At 37.2% G+C, this 20,896-nt stretch overlaps 1 protein-coding gene across 16 annotated transcripts in view; it reads left to right on the forward strand.

Moving 5' to 3' along the window:
- Positions 1-20,896, forward strand: part of Ca-alpha1T (Ca[2+]-channel protein alpha[[1]] subunit T) — a 448,394-nt gene that overhangs the window by 196,324 nt on the left and 231,174 nt on the right. For all 16 annotated transcript variants that reach the window (XM_076189508.1, XM_076189521.1, XM_076189510.1 and 13 more), the window contains 2 exons: positions 11,788-11,929; positions 12,198-12,466. In XM_076189508.1, coding sequence (XP_076045623.1) covers positions 11,788-11,929; positions 12,198-12,466 — 411 coding nt within the window. The remainder of the gene's footprint in view (positions 1-11,787; positions 11,930-12,197; positions 12,467-20,896) is intronic.

The raw sequence follows: 20,896 nt of genomic DNA on the forward strand, positions 1-20,896 counted from the left end.
TTTCAAGTTTTGTTATACATTTTTTTGTACCTAGTAACCACGTCGTCACTGCATACTAAAATCTTGGTCTTATCAAAGTGACTTGTATTTTCTTCATCGTTTCTTCGTCCAGGTATGTAAATGCCACTTTGATTATTCTTATTAAATAATAAGTTTCTCCAAAAATCTTGTTTATATGTTTCTCAGGGGACATATCATTCATAATAATGGCTCCCAGGTCCTTCTCATTTTCTACTTTTTTAATTTCTTCCTCTCCCAATTTATATGATCCCACTATTCTTTTTTTTTGCTTTTTCCAAATTCCATTATACTACACTTCTTGATATTGAATTCCATCTCCCACTTCCTACTCCATTCCCATACTTTATTGAGATCACTCTGTAGCGACTCACTATCTTCTACAGTGTTCACTTTTTTCAACAATTTTGCATCTGCAAAGAAGCTCATATAACTTTCAATTCCTTTATCCATATCATTAATATATATAGCAAACATTATTGGGGCCAGAACTGTTCCTTGTGGAACTCCACTAATCACTTCATCCCAATTAGAGTGTTTGTCTCTTATCACCACTCTCATTTTTCTTTCATGCAAGAAGTCTTCCATCCACTTCAGCAGTTTGCCCTGTATTCCTCCTGCAGTTTCTGATTTCTTAAGCAATTTCTTATGTGGCACCTTATCAAAAGCTTTTTTCAGGTCTAGAAATGCACAATCAGCCCCTCCATCTCTTTCTTGTATTACATCTATTAGCCTTGAATAGAAACACATTAAGTTTGTGATTCATGATCGTTCTTGTCTAAATCCAAATTGCCTTGGATTTAGTACTTATTTTTCCAAATGCCTTACCCATCTAATTTTGATCATTCTTTCACAAATTTTACCTTTCGTACTTGTAAGAGAGACCAGTCTATAGTTAGTATGGTCTTCCTTGTTTCCCCCTTTAAATATTGGTACTATATTTGCTTTTTTCTTCCATTTCATCCAGGCTTTATCCTTTTGTCTTTTAAGTCGCTACATCTTTTGTTGTACCAATATTCTACATATCCTTTTTCTTGTTTTTGTCTTGGAACATACTTTTCCACTCCCTCTTTATAAATTTTTGTCAAGATTTCCCATTTCTTTTCTACTGTTGTTTCCTCTTTGTATGTACTTTCCCAGTCTGCTTTAAAAAAGAAAGAAAAAAAGATATATATATATATATATATATATATATTTTTTTTCATACATCATTCTTCCCTTTCTATATTGTTCATTTTTCCCATGTATATTTCTTCATTTCCAGTTCAGTTAATATGTGTGCATTTTTACTTAGTGGTGTCTTATATTCAATCTTGTCCACTATTTCAGATTCTGATGTGATTATTAGGTCTAGTCTCAATGTTTCTTCCTCATTCCATACCTAGTATTCTCTTGTATCCATTGTGTAATTATATGTTTTATAATCGTATCAAGTAGTACATTTCCCCATAGGTCATCTCCACCCTTCACTGTCATCTCTTCCCAGCAGATTTCTTTACAATTAAAGTCACCTGTTATAACATTCTTCCTCCATCTTCCATTATCTTATTTAGTATTATCCTTGTGTCTTCTAACATATTCTTGTGTTCTCTCTCTTCCTAGCAGATTTCTTTATAATTAAAGTCACCTGTTATAACATTCTTCCTCCATCTTCTATTATCTTATTTAGTGTTATCCTTGTGTCTTCTAACATATTCCTGTGTTCTCTCTTCCCACGAAGCCATTTTAGAAGGCACATGATTTACCATAAACTTCCTGCTCTTCTTGTCCCTGTCCTCTATTTCCATCAAAAGCATTTCCACTCTATTCTTTCCATATATAACACTCCTCACCTTTATATCCTTCTTCATCAGGAACATAACTCCACCACCTTGTTTTACTTCTCTGTTTCTAATCCAGTAATTATATACGCCATGTCCTACACTGTTGGGTGGTAATGGACCTTTCAATTTTGTCTTCACAATTCCCATAATGTCAGGTTCTTTTTCCTTTAGGTAATCATTCAGTTCATTCAATACTGTTATTAATCCATCTATATTTGTGAAGGATACTTTTAATCTTACAAAGGATTACAAAGGATTACAAAGGCAAAGCATGCCGACAGGAGACCTTTTGATCCATATCTAGGTCGGATGCAAAAAAAAAAAAAAAAAAAAAAAAAAAAAAATAATATTAATAATAAATTAAAACTATAACAATGTAAATAACAATTAAAATACATAAATAAATGCATTGGTATAGTTGAATAACAAACAAACAGGTAAATAGTAAATGATAATAAATTGACATATAACTAATAATAAATGAAAATCAGACAGACAAATTATAACAAAACAAAAACAAATAATATAACATAAATTATAATAATTACAGCATCTTACTTAGGTATTTATCTAAATGATTCTTAAAGCTTCGAACTGAACTACATTGCACTACCTGTGCAGGAAGTTTATTCCATTCATTAACTACACGGTTGGCAAAGTTGTTTCTACCTACTTCCAAATTGAATCTATTTCCGGACAGTCTGAGACCATTGTTTCTTGTCTGATTCTCATTCAATGTGAAAATTTGGTCACTTTTGATGTTGTCAATTCCCTTTAAAATCTTAAAGACCTGTTACCTCCATCCTGTTTTCTGTTTCCTTTCTGTTTTTCTCTCCTATGAACCATTTCCTCACTTTCATATCCACTACTCTGCAATAGAATTTCTCTTTGACTCTGTTCTGTTCTCGTATTTTTCTTTAGCTTCAATTTTTTTTTGTTTTCTTCTCTTTTCTCTTTATTCATCTCTCTTTTTATCCATACCTGTTTCTACTGATCACTTTCTATTAGTTTCCCTGTTTTTGATAGGACATTCTCTGCTGTCATTCTCTGCTGTCATTTGTGACCTGAATTCCTTAATTGGTCTGGTCCTGTCTATACTGTATTTCCCTATCCTATAAATTTCTTCATTTTTTTCTCTATTTCTTGTTCACCTTCTTGAAATGTCTCTAATACCTTGTTTACTTTTTCTTTCTCCTCCTTTACTCTTGCAGTCCTATTTGGATTATGCTTCGCTTTCATTCCTTTTATTATTATACATTTCTTTATATCTGCTAAGTCTCTTACTATATTCTCCTTCTCTCTCATCATTTTAATAACTGTGTCCTTAGTTTGTTCCTTCATCGGTTGTTTCACTATATATCTAAATTCAATTTTGTTATCCTCTTAAACTTTTTTCGAACCACTTACCTCTTTTGCTATGGACTCTATCTTTTTATTTTTTTATCATTTTCCCTCTAGACTTACTAATCGGGGGAGGTTGTCATCTCCTAGATTTTGAGAGAATGCAGGAATGAACTAACAGACAAAATACATATTCTAATAAGCAGTTTATTGAAAGAAGGAAAAGTTCCAGAAGATTGGAAAAGAGCAAATATAGTACCAATATATAAGGAGGGAAACAAAGAAGACCCTACAAACTATAGACCGGTCTCTCTTACAAGCACAGTAGTTAAAATTTGTGAAAGAATTATCAAAATTAGATGGGTAAGGCATTTGGAAAAAAAAGTACTAAATCCAAGGCAATTTGGATTTAGACTAGGAAGACCATGTGTCACAAACTTGTGTTTCTATTCAAGACTAATAGATATAATACAAGAAAGAGATGGAGGGGCTGATTGTGCATTTCTAGACCTGAAAAAAGCTTTTGATAAGGTGCCACATAAGAAATTGCTAAAGAAATTAGAAACTACAGGAGGAATACAGGGCAAACTACTGAAGTGGATGGAAGACTTCTTGTATGAAAGAAAAATGAGAGTTGTGATAAGAGACAAACATTCTAATTGGGATGAAGTGATTAGTGGAGTTCCACAAGGAACAGTTTTGGCCCCAATAATGTTTGCTATATATTAATGATATCGATAAAGGAATTGAAAGTTATATGAGCTTTTTTGCAGATGATGCAAAACTGTTGAAAAAGGTGAACACCGAAGAGGATTGTGAGATGCTGCAGAGTGATATGAATAACGTATGGGAATGGAGTAGGAAGTGGGAGATGGAATTCAATATTAAGAAGTGTAGTATAATGGAATTTAGAAGAAGGAAAAAAAGAAGGACCTGGGAATTATTATTATGAATAATATGTCCCCTGAGAAACATATAGACAAAATTTTTGGAGAAACTTATAATTTGATATGAGTAATCAAAGTGACATCTACATACCTGGACAAAGAAATGGTGAAAAAAAAAATACTAGTCACTTTGATAAGACCAAGATTGGAGTATCCAGCAAAGACGTGGTTACCAAGTACAAAAAAATGTATAACAAAACTTGAAAGAATACAAAGAGCAGTTACGGAATTGGCAGCAACGCTCTCAGAACTATCGTATGAGGAGAGACTGGCAAAACTTGAGCTACAGACATTGGAGCAAAGAAGAGAGAGAGGAGACTTGATAAGTATAGAATCATGAAAGGCATGGAATTTATTGATAGAGAGGATCTAATAAAATGAGGTGGTAGAGATACAAGAGGACACGGAAAGAAAATCAAGAGAAACAATTATAGAAGATACCTGAAAAAGAACAGCTTTCCCCACAGGATAATAACACGTTTAGAGCAAGTTAGATGAGAATTTGGTGTGTGCAAAAATTATACATGAATTTAAAAACAGTCTAGATAAAACGAGATATAGAGACGGGACACCGTGAGTATAGCTCCCCTTCCTGTGAAATACAACTAGGTAAATACAAACGCACACACACATCTGAATAGAAAACATTGATAAAACTTAGGAACGAATATGTGAATATACACAGGAAAGAAAAAAGAAACTATGAAAAAAATATTATAGACAAATGTTAGGATCAAGCTAAACTTTTTTACAGATATGTAAATGATAGATTAAAAGACAAACACGAAATTGTAAAACTGCGTGAAGGAGATTAAGAATATATAGATGACACAGAAATGGCAGAAGTTATGATCAGATATATCAGGTCTATTTTTACAATGAGAGCTCACAAATTTGGGAAGATGGACAACAAGAAAGATCCCCTACAATGATAGAAATAACTTGCTAAGATAAATAAAAATGGCTTTTACTTGGATGAAGAAATTGTAAAGAAAGTACTAGTCACACTGATAAGACCAAAATTGGAGTACACATCAACACTATGGTTACCCAGTGCTAAAAAGAATATAAGGAAAATTGAGAGAATCCAGAGAGCAACTACGAAGAAGGCCTCAAAACTATCAAAACTATTATATGAAGACATATTGTCAAAACTAGAATTACAGACTCTGGAACAAATAGAGAGGTGACTTGTTGACCATCTAAAGAATTATAAGAGGTACAGAAGTCCTTGATAGAAAAGACTTACTAAATTGGGATAAGAAAAACACAAGAGGACATGGAGGGAAGCTCAAAAAGGACAGTTATAGAAGTGACCTGAAAAAGAACAGCTCTCCTGAAAGAGTGGTGGGTGTATGAAACATACTAGATGAAACAATAATGTGTGCAAAAACAATACACAAATTTAAGAGCAAATTAGATATGGTGAGGTATGGAGATGGGACACCACGAGCGTAGCTCCCCTTCCTGTAAGATACTAGGTAAATACGCGCACACACACAGCAAAGCAGATTCCTTGGGAAATACACTGTTGAGTATAGCAATAGAGAACACAATAACCCAATGGGTAAAGGAAATGATCCAGGTGAGATGAGACGACACTCCCACAAAATTAGATATGTTACAGCTCCTTGAACTACCTTTGCCCAGTAAGAAAAAGTGACCATGTTACAATTGAATTTCAGCAGGAGGATGAAGAAATAGACCCAAAAAATTAATTAGACAGGCAAGAGAGAGTGAAATGTATGAAAAACAAATTACTTAGGGTTGAGAGATTTATTTGAAGAAACAAACTGGGAGGAATTCATGAATACCACAGGAATAAGGAGGAAATGGATAATCTTCCTTGACATTTACAACCTAGGAGTGAACAAACATGTGCCAAAGATTAAAGAAAGGAAGAAGCAAAATCAGGATTGATGTAACCACTTCTGTACAAGTCAAATTGTCACGCATAGCGGCTGCCATTTGAACAACTCATTACACTACTTGCATTATAGAATATAAAGTCGCTGCTGTATTATTATTATTATTTTTTTATTCTCAGTAATAATAAACACAGAAAATGTGATGAAACCCATTCACAGAATCCAGGGGTAACCATGTATAACTACAAAAATATATAATCAACTTGCAGACGCCGGCATCCTCGTGTACCCACTCGCACCTCCTGGTGCCCATGTAGGCGCCATTGTACCAAAGTGGTTAACAAAAAGTGTGAGATTGTGAAAAAGTCCAGGGAGAATGAAAAAAACAACAACTTACAAACAAGCTAGGAATAACTATACCAGAACTTTGCAGGGAAGAAGAAAGCAATTTTGAAAGAGGTGTAGTAGAAAAATAAAAAGATGAACCAAAACTGTTTTACAGGCTCATAAATGGTAAATTGAGGTACAGTGAAAAAATCACCGAGTTAATAGTAGATGGTGACAGACAGCTTTCCGAGTTCCTGATTGGCTGGTCGCTGGCTGGCCGGGATGTCTTTGAGAACTATGCTTGCCAACTACAGCGAGTATAAAAGCCGAGCTCGAGTTGTGTGACAGCCAGTCTGGTTTTGACCAGCAGTGTATCACTGCAGAGTAACTATCTCAAATAACATGACACTAGACAAACATGTCAACAAATTAGTTGGAGAAACTTTCAACTTATTAAGATCAATGAAAGTAACCTTTGACTACATGGATGAAGAAATGGTAAAGAAAGTACTAGTTACACTGATAAGACCAAAATTAGAATACACTGCGACACTATTGACACCTAGTTAAAAAAAAACATAAAGAAACTAGAAAGAATTCAAAGAGCAACTACAAAGATGGTGCTAACACTTTCCAATTTGACATATGAACAAAGATTGAATAAACTAAATATACCAACCCTGGAACAAAGAAGAGAAAGAGGTGATTTGCTAACCATCTACAGAATTATGAAAGGGATGGAAATTCTTGATAGAGATGACTTACGAAAGTGGGACAGAAGAAAAACAAGAGAACACAAGAAGAAAGTAAAGAAGGACAGTTACAGAAGAGATCTGAAAAAGAATAGCTTCCCACACAGAGTGATAGACATCTGGAACAAACTGAATGAGGAAACAGTGAGTGCTAAAACTATACATGACATTCAGAACAAACTGGATGCAGAAAAATACAAAACCTGGTCACTATGAGCATAGCTCTTTTCCCGTAAAATACAACTAGGTAAAATATATGCTGGAGAATGATTTGTAGGTAATTAATCCTTCTGGTAATGTGGACATAAAGTAAATTGGCTTTATGTATATATATATATATATATATATGCTTGGTTAAAAACTACACATTCTGCATTGGAGACCTTCAGAAGACTTTCAGGTTTTCTAAACTTATATTTTTATTCTAGAATGAGGTGGAATAATAAAGATACTGTGGACATTACTATCTCTTGCGTAAATATTATATAATAATGTTTCACTAGTCAACATTATTAACACTAAGAAAAGAATTACTAACATGCACATTTGCCATTAACTGGGAGAGGATATGTGGTTGAGTGATGATTATATGAAGGACATGTCAATGATATAGGGTGAGGGAAGGCTGCACACAAAGAACTAAACGTTATGTGATGACATCTAGTAGCAGCATGTGAGCTCTTCTTAATTCTAAAAGGATGATGAAGAGGATCATGATTCTCAGCTGTTTAGGGTGGAAGATATCTTGTAAGGTTCTTGGTGTTTTTGAGTATTTTGTTTCTGGTGGGAATGAAAACACTGGGAATAATGATGGAAACTTCTAATTGTCTATTGGCAGGAGATTGCATTTCTCTTATATATATGGCTTCTTGCTCTGTTGTTTTCTTTAGCAAGAATAAATAGGTTCTCTTCTAATAGTATTTTTCCTGGTGATTCTGTTGTTTGTGTTTTGGAGGACTGCGTGCCTAATGACTGCTACATTGGTCAAATACAAAGGACACTTTCAAGAAGAAATTCATCTCATTTATTGGAAGTCCTAAAATGCATCTCTTATAAAAACACCAATTTAATCACCTGATGAATTATTGAAAATTATTAGAAGAGAACACATCTATTCTCACAAAATAAAAAAAAATTACAGAGTAAGACTTAGTATTCTTGAAGCCCTATACATAAGAAATGCGCATCCTTTCATTAATATACAATAAGAAATTCTCACCATACTTCCAAGTATAGCCTCTCCCATAGAAGTCTTGATAACCCACTGGAAACAGACCACCTGAAAACACCATGAATCTTACCAGACATCTTTCACCTCTAAGCACTGAGAATCCTGTCCATCTTCATTGGTGTTAGGATTATGTCATGGTCACATGTAGCTACACAGTGTCATCAGATAAAGTTTAGTTCTTCATGTGTGGCCTTTCTGAGCCTCGTCCATATTGTTATCACATGAGTACATGTCCTCTCCCATTTAATGGCAACTATGTCTACCTTTGTCACTCATTCTTATGTACCTTTCATATTTCATCACCTTGTGCTAGATCGTAATGTCCATAGGAGATATCACTCCACCTGACTCCAAAACAAGAATCAACATTTAGATAAAACTGAAAATCTGCTAAAGAAACTCTTCAATGCTAATGTGCTGATGTTTTCTGCAAAGCACGTATACATGTGTAAAAGAAAACCTGCTGCCAAGATTCACCAATATATATATGCATGTATATGTTTGCAGAAACTTCACTGTGGGTGTGCAAAAAATGGCAGGAAGAAAGCAAAGCTCAGATAATATGCTCTTGTGTATTACATTCCAAACAACATATGATATTGTTTGGAGATGTAATATGTAGTTGATCTTACCATCTTATCTTTACTTTCTTCTTATAGTTTTTCTACACACACACACACACACACACGTCTTGTGGCGCAATGGTAGCAATTGCCACTGCCGCTATGGCAGTTCGGGTTCAAATCCTGCCAAGGGCTGAAATAATTTTAGTATCGTTGCACTGTGAGATGTTACTCCAACTCTCATGGGCGGGGAGTTGGGGGTGTGTATGTGTGTAAAGTCACAGCATTAACAATAGATTTGTCAAATATGAGCTCTGAGCTCTCTTCCAAGAGGATAAAAACTGTCAATCACAAGTCCAACATATGAAACCAAGACCATGATGAATCACACACACATATACACTATATGTGTATATATGTATATATATATATAAATATATATATATATATATATATATATAGAAATAAATACAGATATATATATATATATACATATATATATACACATATATATATATTTTTATAAATATATATATATATATATATATATATATATATATATATATTTATATATATATATATATATATATATATAAATATATATATATATATATATATATATATATATATATATATATATATACAGTATATATATAAACAGCTCTTACATGCATAAGTGCTGCCCCAGGGCAAAGTTCTCAGTGACACAACCCTCTCCCCCATCACCACTTCTAACACAAAATTTGTATATTATGGTAATATATTCAGGACTTCTTTGATCCATTTTTTTTATTATAACTATTTTTGTCAGCCTTGTGGGCAGCATGTCCAGACTAGAATTGCCACCCCTCTAAATGTGCTGCCCCAGGGCATATGCACCCCCCTCCCATGTAAGGGCCCTGTATATATACACACACATATATACATACATATGTGTATATATATATATATATATATATATATATATATATATATATATATATACACATATAATATGTATGTATATATCATATATATAAATATATATATATATATATACAAATTATTTTGTATGCCTGTATACACATGTACACTTTCTGGCATAAATATATTTTCAAGTACAATAGAATCAGCTAACGTGATGGTAAACCTGCATTCATGTTTACCCTGTTCATTGAATATTATTTTATGATATCGATGTTAATTTACCTTAAAAGTTTCAGTTCAGGTCAACCAGTTCCAAAATGTACCCTTCCCCATTTTCATTATAATTTACTTATACATTACTAGATCAGTTAGTCCTTTATTGTACCCTTTCCAGTTTTTCTTCTCATTCCTGATCTGTCAGCTCATCCCTGACCATAGGTAGTTGATACTTCCAATATTGATATGACAAATCTTACACAAATTTGCCTTATTTGTATAATTTTTCTATGCTTTTAACTTTATTGTATCTGAATCCTTGGTTTTCATACTACCTGTGTTATGTCTTGATTCCACAAAATGACCATATCTTGATACTGTACACTGCCATCATAACCATATTCATGATTTTATATGGTATTTTCATTGTCATATTTTTATCTCTATCAAGGATTTTCCGATGTTTCTTCATGTAAGGATCTTCTTTGCATACTCTCATCAAACATTACTCTGATTTATGTATTCTATTTCCTTATTACTTAAATGTATACAATAATATGTACCATACAATGCAACCATACAAAAACCCATTCACACCCAGATCACTAATCACAAAACAAAAACAGACCACCAAACTCAATACTCCACCAATCCCCCCCAACCCCAACATCAACCCAACAGAAAAATCCCTCTCAAGAGAAGTAAGAACCACAACAGCACACTTGCATTCAGGACATTACTCAGCACTAAGACAGCACCAGCACAAAATAGGCCTAGCCACAAAATCAAGCTGTCTTAGATGCGACCATCACAAAGAGGACACAGAGCACCTCACCCTAAACTGGCACACACTATCCCAAGATAACAACACAATATTTCTTTCTTGAGTGACCTCTGGGAATATCCAGTGGCTATTGCTGGTTCTGAGAGCCATGGGCCACTTGTAAGAGAGACTTGGCACAATGGATTGATTGATCCTACTTTACTTGCTGACATTTGCTACTTTATCTTCATTTACTTTCAATATGAAATATTTTCTTCTACAAGCTATGCATGATTAACCTTAAATAATCTTAAGGTATTCTCATTGTTCACATGAAGTTTTACCAGTAATGTGAGTTACATAGATATTATGTGATGAATAAGTATTTTTTTTTCTCCAAAATTTATTCAGCATGTTCATGTCAGTGATGAGAATGCCCTGAAAATCACTGTTATTGCTTGTATGATTAAAGTGTGTGATGCCACTATAGTCTGTACCTACTACTAACCTTATCTATGGGTTATGTGATGCATAGTCTCTGGTTTATGGGAACATGATTGTCACAAGTGAAAAACGGAGTGTGGCATGCTTGTCAGAATAGTTACTAATTACATCTGTACCAGTATTGTATTTCTTCTGTCTTTAGTAGTTTCGTAAAGTGTTGATTCTCTCCACTTTATTTTATTCTGAAGTCACAAATACCTATTTGTATTACTTTCACTATATAGGCTACCTGGACTGTAGTTGCCAATAAATTGACTGCTAACCTTTTAAATAACATTTTTTATTTGATGTCAAGTCCAGGTATTATTAGTTGATAGCATGAATTTCATTCAGTGTTGCAAGTTTGTGTTGAAGTATTGATATCCCTAACCATCACTGAAGCTGTGGCATTTTACACCTCCAGAGTAAAAGTGACACACACAAATTCTAAAGAGAGAAAGGACTTGAGTCAAAGAAAGTCTAGTTATGTAGGTTTTAGACTATATCACTGTTCTCAAGGTGCAACTCAGAAATTTATATTAACATTAGGACGAGAAGAAGAGATCAGTCTCAAGTTTGGATGATCCTGAGGATGAAAAACAGCTCCTCAAAGCCAATGAAGAGAATATCAAGGAGAATCAGCTAAGAGAGAAGCTTATGTACACAGAACCTAAGTGTAATATTGAAAAGGGTAAGTTTTGTATATTGCTCAATTTAAAGAATCAAATGAAAAATTAATCTTTGCATGTAGTGAGCCACTATACTCTAGTAACAATGTTCACATGGCATACAACAATTTGTAATAACATTCACACTCTGTTAATTTGCTGCAAGAAATAAATAAATAAATAATTTATATTTTTTCTTTCTTTTTATTAGTTTGATAGCATACAGATATTTAATAATATTGGATTTACCCCTTTAGTATGTGGTCAAAAAGTAATAATGTCTTCATGCAGAGAATAAGTTGCTGCAGCTTCCTCCTCCACATGGACGAGACCTCTGTGCTCCAGAAATCAACATGCAAGTTGCCAATCCAAAAGGATTACAACCCTCTTCCACAGTGGGCTGTCCTCCCATTATAACCCACACAGCTGCTACACCTCAGGGTTCACCGAATGCCAATCTTGAGCCCAGTGGTCGTGGTGAATTGAACAACCGCCTCACACCAACTATGGCCTTGTACTGTAACACTACACCAACATCTGATGCTCCTGACCGGCCACAGGTGAGTTTTCTTAAGACCTCTGTGAATTAAATATTGAATATTATATTACTGTGTTGCTGATAGCACACTAGAAGAACAAAAGAAAGAGGTAATATGATAGTTGTCTTTAGAATGGTGAAATGAAAGGAGTGGGAAAAGTAAAGGCTTTGGTGGTGTAATTGGATACATGCTGGTCTTCCATTCACTTAGTTGTGGGTTTGAATCCTGCAATCCTCTCCAATTCTTAGCAGTAACTTTTACCTGCCCTAACAGTTAAAGTGTACAGGGCAAAGATGACAGCTTTGGCCAGAGCTATGCACCCTCTGGTGTAGGCTCCTCACCTTCTTCTTCTGTTAGTATGGGATGAAAAAACTTTTGCATAGCAAAAAACTAAAGAAGACAGACTGCATGCAGGATATTAAAAAACATAGCTTTCCAGAGACAAGTGTCAATCTGTAGAACAAATTAGAAGAAACAGTTTAGGTGGTTAACATAAATGAATTGAAAACAAAATTTGATAAATGAATATACTGTACAGAGATTGGAATCCTTGAGCATAGCTGCAATTAAATGTGGGTATGATTTCTATAACATTGTACAATTCATGCTTCCTTCTTTTACACATATGAAGCAATATGATTTTTCCACCATATGACTGTCACTTTGTTCTTTTCTTTCTCCATTTAGTTTGCTCCAGACATCAATCACCCTATGTGGGAAGCTATTCTTTTTCAAATCTCTTCTGTAACTGTACTTCTTTAGCTTCTTTTCATGTCCTCTTCTTTCTCTTCTGTCCCATTTTAATAAGTCGTTTCTATCAAGAATTTCTATCCCTTTCATAATTCTGTAAATGGTCAACAAATCAACTTTCTCTTCTCTGTTCCAGTGTTGATAGATGTAACTTATCCAATCTTTGTTAGTATGTCAAATTTAATAGTGTAGGTGCCATTTGTGATGTTGCTCTTTGATTTTTTTTTTTTTTTTTTTTTTTTTTTTTTTTTTTTTTTTTTTTTTTTTTTTTTTTTTTTTTTTTTTTTTTTTTTTTTTTTTTTTTTTTTTTTTTTTTTTTTTTTTTTTTGTGCTAGGTGCCCATAGTGTTGCAGCATATTCTAGTTTAGGTCTTATCAGTGCAACCACTATTTTCTTTACCATTTCTTCATCATGTAGTCAAAGACCACTTTCATTGATCTTAATAAGTTAAAAGTCTCTCCAACTAATTTATTAACATGTATATCAAGTGTCAAGTCACTTGACATAATCACTCCCAATTCCTTTCTGAATCAACTTTTTTGAGTTCCTTGTTACCAATTTTATATTGACCAGATATTTTATTTTTGCTCTTTCCAGATTCCATTATACTACATTTCTTAATGTTAAAGTTCATTTCACACCTCTGACTCCATTCCCATATTTTGCCCAGGCCTTCTTGTAGTGATTTGCAATCTTCTTCTGTACTTACTCTCTTGAGTTGGGATGCATGCAGGGTTCACGTGGCTGTGCTGGTATTTACTGCGCACCGCATTTTCTTTACTTCCACTTGGTTTTCTACAGCCTAAAACCACAATTGAGGATATAAATGTGAGGAATGTCACATATGGAAAGAATAGAGATGATTATGATGGTAGTGGAGGACAGGGGTGAGAAGAGCAGGAAGTTTGTAGTAAATTATGTGCCTCCTAAAATGGCCTCATGGGAAGAGAGAGAACACAAAAGTATGTTAGAAGACACAAGGATAACACTAAATAAGATAATGGAAGATGGAGGAAGAGTAGTTATAATGGGAGACTTTAATTGTAAAGAAATCTGCTGGGAAGAGATGACAGTAAAGGGTGGAGATGACCTATGGGGAAATGTATTACTTGATATGATTATAGAACATACAATGACGCAATGGATTCAAGAGAATACTAGGTATAGAAATGAGGAAGAACCATCGAGACTGGACCTAATAATCACATCAGAACCTGAAATAGTGGACAAGATTGAATAAAAGACAACAATAAGTAAAAGTGACCACATATTGGTTGAACTGGAACTAAATGAGAAAAAATACATGAAAAATATAGAAACAATTTAGAAAGGGAAGATTGATGTATGATTTTTTTTTTTTTAATAAAATAAGAGAATTCTTTCAAAAAGCAGACCGGGAAAGGATACACAAGGAGGAAACAACAGTAGAAAAGAAATGGAATATTTTGATGAAAATTTATTAAGGAGTGGAAAAGTATGTCCCAAGACAAAAGCAAGGAAAAGAATATGTAAAGTGCTGGTACATCAAAAAATGTAGGGAGTTAAAAGACAAAAGAGATAAAGCTTGGATAAAATTGAAAAAAGGCAGACCTGAAAAATGGAAAATATATACTAGTTATAGAAATGAATATGAACAAGTACACAGAGAAGAAAAGAGAAAATATGAAAAAGATGTCATAGAAAAATGTAAAGATCAACCAAAACTATTTTACAGATATGTAAACAACAAACTGAAAAACAAACAAGAATTAGAGAAACTACAATAAGGAGGAGGTGAATACACAGGGGAAATAGAAATGGCAGAAATTATGAACAAGCATTTTAATTCAGTGTTTACAAGGGAGAACATGCAACCTAGAGATATAGAATGGGAGGAGAAAGTCCCCCCCTATGAAAGAGATAGAAGTATCAAGGAATGAAATAATGAAACACTTGAGTAATCTCGATGTCAGAAAATTGCATGGACCAGATGAAAAAGCAAACTGGATTTTGAGAGAATGCAGGAATGAACTAACAGACAAAATACATAGCCTAATAAACAGTTCATTGAAAGAAGGAAAAGTTCCAAAAGATTGGAAAAGAGCAAATGTAGTACCAATATATAAAGGGAGAAACAAAGAAGACCCTACTAACTATAGACTGGTCTCTCTAACAAGTACAATAGCTAAAATTTGTGAAAGAATAATCAAAAGTAGATGGGTAAGGCATTTGGAAAAAAACAATGTACTAAATCCAGGGCAATTTGGATTCAGACAAGGACGATCATGCATACCAAAGAAAATTTTAAATTTACCTCTCACTTTACATAAGGTGACGGGTCCCTATACAGATCATTGTGTTGACACTAAAACTACAAGACAATACAATACAGTACCCTTGAAAATACCTTAAAACTATGATGTAAAGGCCTGGAATACCCTAACGATCTTGCCTGCTTATTTTCAAGTGAAATTGTTTCAAATCTTGGTCCAGAAGCAGAAACATCATTCTTGGGGACCCATCATGGATCACAAACACAAGCGCTGTCACAAACACAAAATGCAAAATCACAAATGCACAGACACTGAAGTATGTGAAACAGAACCAAAAATGCCATTAGCCAATGCTGCCTAGAGGTTATCTGTGAAACTACGTGTTGAGTCAGCCAACCTTTTATTATTGTTAATAGTTATTATTATTATTATTATCATTATCATGCTTTTGTTTTAGGTATGATAATACTAGGATACATGGAACGGAGTGGGTGAGGGATGGGAGGTTAGGGAGTGGTTATGTGTGAATGATATTTTGATGAAGCCCGAAAGGATTTCTCCCCGTCTTCTCTTTTCATGTTTGAGGGGATGGAGAAGGGGGGTCACCAATTAGATGAAGTGGCCTTGCTGTGGATGTGTTGTGTCTTGCTAAATTGTTTCTTACCCAGGGCAATGGGCGGGATGCAGAGATGACCCATCATCCAGGAGGTGCCAAGAAAAGAGGGAGGGAGGGGTGGTGAGTGGGGGTGGAGTGGGTGGGAATGAAATGAGTGGGAGTAGATTATGCCCTTGGTATATGTATATGTCATTATTATTATTATTGTTGTTGTTGTTATTATTATTATTATTATTATTATTATTATTATTATTATTATTATTATTATTGTTATCATTATTATTATTATTATTATTATTATTATTATTATTATTGTTATCATTATTATTATTATTATTATTATTATTATTATCATCATTTTTAATATTATTGTTATCACTATTATTATCATTTACTATTTTTAGGGAAGAGACAGCAGTAAAAGGAAGATGGGCAGAGTATTTTAAGGAGTTGCTAAATGTGAAGGAGGATAGGAGGGAAAGGTTATAGTGGGAAGTGCTAATAAAATAATAGTGATGAATGAAGAAAATAGAGGAAATAAGAAAAGATGAGGTAAAAGCAGTTATTAAAATGATGAGAGCATGTAAGGCACCTGGATTAGATGGATTTCATGTGGAGTGTCTAAAAAAGGGAGGTACAGTGATGGTGGATATAGTTGGGAAAGGTGATTTACTTATTTGTTTGTCCGTTGAAATCCCGTTCCTGTGATTGCTTCTGGGTCAGTCCTTAACCCTTCTCGGGTACACATTGTACGGTCCTTATGTTAGTTTTCCTACCGTCCAACTTCTAAACGACCCCCTTTGTGGGTTTCCCTCCTTCCCCCATGCACACATCCACACACCCATGGTCCTTGCTATGTACTGCCACCCATACCGACACGCAGGCATTCCCCCTTCTGGGGTCACTGACCTGTGCGCCCTTTGCCCCCCCCCCCCAGGGGGTGCCAACCGCTCGTCCCCGTCCGGGCCACATTCACTACATTCACACTACACCCCCCTTGATCTCGAGATCAACCTATTCTTCGTCTTCTTCATCTCCTACTTTATAGTCCTGTACCCACCTTGGAGGACACGTGTCGCGGCGGAGTCTTCGCGACACCACCCCCTCATTCACTGTCACTCCGTGACTATCTTCCTCGTCCTCTTCTTCATTCACCACAAGCCGAAGGTCCAAAATATGCCGCAGCACTCCCTCGACAGAGACGTTTTTCCGTGAATTCACCTCCGTTACTATCCCTCTCGTCTACTGTGACATGCACTTCATATCTTTTGGCCTCACCCATACCTTCTCCCCCACCTACACTGAGGCGGGACCTTCTTCAGCATGGTATTAGCGCCCTTTCGGCGATGGACTTGATCGTACGATGGTGTCGTTCTACTATTCCATTTCCGCTTGGTCGGTAAGCAGTACGGAAGAAGCGTCTCGTATTCCACTTGTCCAACATGCCTTTCAGTGCCTCCGACCGAAATGCTGTATTATTATCCATCAGGACTTCATCCACTGGGCCCCGTTCCAGAAATATCTCATCACCCGTGCAATCTCCTCTCCAGTCTCCCCCTTCAGCTCTCGTCAGATGGTGAAGCGTCCCGGGCCGCAATCGACCATTGATAGGTAACTGCCTCGCCGATGGTGGGTTACATCATCCCCCAGCCTCCTCCAGTTTTCTCCCACACTAAGTTCCCCCGTCGAATGCAGTCTGGGGGTGGGGTCTTTTGGCTGATATCGGATGCACGCTCTCACCGCCCGCTAGGCCACTTCCCTCGATGTATTCGGGTCAACCTTCCTTGCCAGGAACAATGACCTATCGACACCTAGGTGGTGAGTTCCGTGCAACTCTTTCGCGCGAAGGGACCCTGCAGCGCACACTTCAAGCTTCTCCTCGTCATGTTCTTCCTTCACTTTCAGCCAGCTTTTCTTCACTCTGGTTAGCGCATCTGCTTTGTTCATTCCCGACGGCACCTCGCTCACCCTTAACTTTAGGCTGAACTCGTCTATTAACTCCCTCAGGATCCCAAGACGGCGCTTCACAAGGACCTCTGCAGCCCCCTTCGTGCATAGCCTCTTCTCAGCCGTCAGCACTTAGTTCATCCACCCCGCTACTGTGGCTGAGTCACTCCTGATTTCGATCTCACGCAGCCCCCATTTCAGTGCCAAATTGACTCCTTTTATGGCCGCGTCCAACTCCGATACGTTGATGTGATGGTAGTCATCCTTTTTTCGCTGCCACGCCCCGTCTTCAACTACCACGCCCCCTATCTCCAAGATGGCGCCAGTTGCTATGCTGCTCACGTCGCACCACACTACGCCTCGGCCCTGTTGTGGTGCATTCCACTGTCCCCTCACCGGATCATTATGTCTCATCCGTTGTACGACGTCACGTATCATCGGTAGCATGCCCTAATCAATATTCTCGCCCCAATCCTTCGACCCCGACCGCCTCTTAATGTAGCTGCACGCTACACGGAGCCAACTGGCGATCGGGTAGTGACCCACCAATTTGCCACACAGGGAGAAGAGCTCTCGTTTGCTCATTTCGTCTGTAACCTTCGGGATTCATTACCTCTCCTAAACACCAGTTTTCCAGTCCCGTCCCTTTCCAGTCGCAGTCCCAATACTGTTCCTCCTCCCACTCTCTCGCGCGGCCTCCAAAAGCCCTCTGTCCTCTGTCCCTGCCCGCGCCCCTTCTCTTCTGTCCTTTGTCTTTATCCGCGGCCCTTCTCTCCCCGCGGCCCCCACCGGGCCTCCGTCCTTAGTCCTCGTCATGAGCCTAGCGCGGGTTGTCAATTCGTCCATGTTCGCCTTCGTCGCATTACTTATTTCCTGCAGTCCATTAGATATGCGATCCGGAAAACCATTCACAAAAACCATCCTCACTAGCTTTTCCAAGCTGTCGCTCTCCTCGAAAGTCGCTAGGCCTGCTAATCTTCTAATTTCGCTGGCGAACACATCGACCTGTTCAGCTGCCCACCGCATTTTTTGCAGCTGACAAAACGCAACAAACGGGTTCTCACCGAATGCCTCCTTTAACCTTTTCTTCACCTTTCCTGCATCCGCTTGATCACCGTTCGTCATCTCCAGATTAATTTGCTAACGCGTCGTTCTCCAAATTAAGGGCAATATAACTTGCTACGTCCGTCACTCCCGTTACCTTCGCGACCAATTCCGCCTTTGTAAGCCATCCAGCGACGTCTCCATTGCCGTCAAACGGCCTTAGGGTGATATTGTTCATCTTGAATGGCTCCTTGGAGTTCGTGGGCGCGGTCATCTCGACGGCGCCTAGAAAGCTTGTAGCTAGGAAAGGTTATTTACTTATTTGTTTTTCCGTTGAAATCCCGTTCCTGTGGTTGCTTCTGGGTCAGTCCTTAACCCTCCTCGGGTACACATAGCATGGTACTTATGCTAATTTTCCTACCGTCTAACTTCTAAACGACCCCTTTTGTGGGTTTCCATCCTTCCCCCTTGCACACATACATCCACACACCCGTGACCCTTGCTATGTACTGCCACCCATACCGACACGCAGGCATTCCCCTTTCTGGGGTCACCGACCCGTACGCCCTTTGGACCCCCCCCCCCCGGGGGAGGGTGCCAATCGCTCGTCCCCGTCCGCGCCACATTCATTACATTCACACCACAGTGGACAGGCTGGTGAGGTTGTCATGTTTGTTTAAAAGAGGGTAGAGTACCAGAGGACTGTATGAATGCCTGTATAGTTCTACTTTACAAAGGGAAAGGGGACAAGTGTGAGCGTAGTTTAAATGGATCAGTTTGTTGAGTGTAGTTGGGGAGGTCTATGGGAGGGTATTGATTGAGAGGATTAGGGGAGGAACAGAGGGAGTAATTGGTGAGGAACAGTGTGGGTTTAGGACAGGTAAGGGGTTGCAAGGATCAGATTTTTGTGGTAAGGCAGATATGTAAGAAAGCTTTAGAAAAACGTAAGGATGTTTTTTTTTTTTTTTGTGCCTTTATGGATTTGGAAAAGGCTTATTACAAGGTGGACATGAAGGCACTGCGGGAGGTATTGCAAATATATGGGATAGGAGGAAAGATTTTAAGAGCAGTCAAGATTTTTTACAAGAGTAGTAGAGCTTGTATTAGAATTAGAAACAGAGAGAGTGAGTGGTTTGAGGTAAAAGTGGGACTTCACCAGGGATGCGTTATGTCACCTTGGTTGTTCAATTTATACATAGATGGGGCGGTGCGAGAGGTAAATGCAAGGGTAATGGGCCGGGGATTGAAGATGGTTAAAGAAAATGGAGAAAAGTGGGAGATAAGCGTTGTTTTTTGCTGACGACACTGTGCTTGTAGCCGGATCAGAGAAGGTATTAAGGAAGTTAGTGACGGAGCTTGGGAAGGTATGCAAAAGAAGGAAGTTGAAGATAAACATGGGTAAAAGTAAGGTGATGAGATGTACAAGGGGAAAGAATGGCAACGAACTGGAAGAAAGTATCAAGGGAGAGAGACTGGAGAGTGTGGATAGCTTTAAATACTTGTATGCAAATGTAGCAGGAAAGGGAGAAGTGGAGGTGGAGGTAGAATTGTAGATTGAGAGTAGCAAGTAAATGCCTTGGGGTATTAAAAGGCATAATGAGAAAGACAATTGGGAATGGATGCTACGAGGAGATTGTATGAAGGAGTGATTGTGTCAACAGCACTGTATGGAGCAGAAACGTGGAGCATAAGAGAGGAAGAGTTTAAGTGTGTTTGAGATGAAATGCCTGAGAAGTATGGTAGGGGTTGCTAGGCTTGATATATTGAAAAACAAGGAGGTGAGGAGAAGAGCAAGGGTGGAAAGGGAGTTGGGAGATAGGGCTGATGAAAGAGTATTGGGAT

The sequence above is a fragment of the Oratosquilla oratoria genome, chromosome 8 (assembly GCF_046742065.1).
Source record: "Oratosquilla oratoria isolate Oo_2021 chromosome 8, ASM4674206v1, whole genome shotgun sequence".
In the NCBI taxonomy this organism is placed as follows: domain Eukaryota; kingdom Metazoa; phylum Arthropoda; class Malacostraca; order Stomatopoda; family Squillidae; genus Oratosquilla; species Oratosquilla oratoria.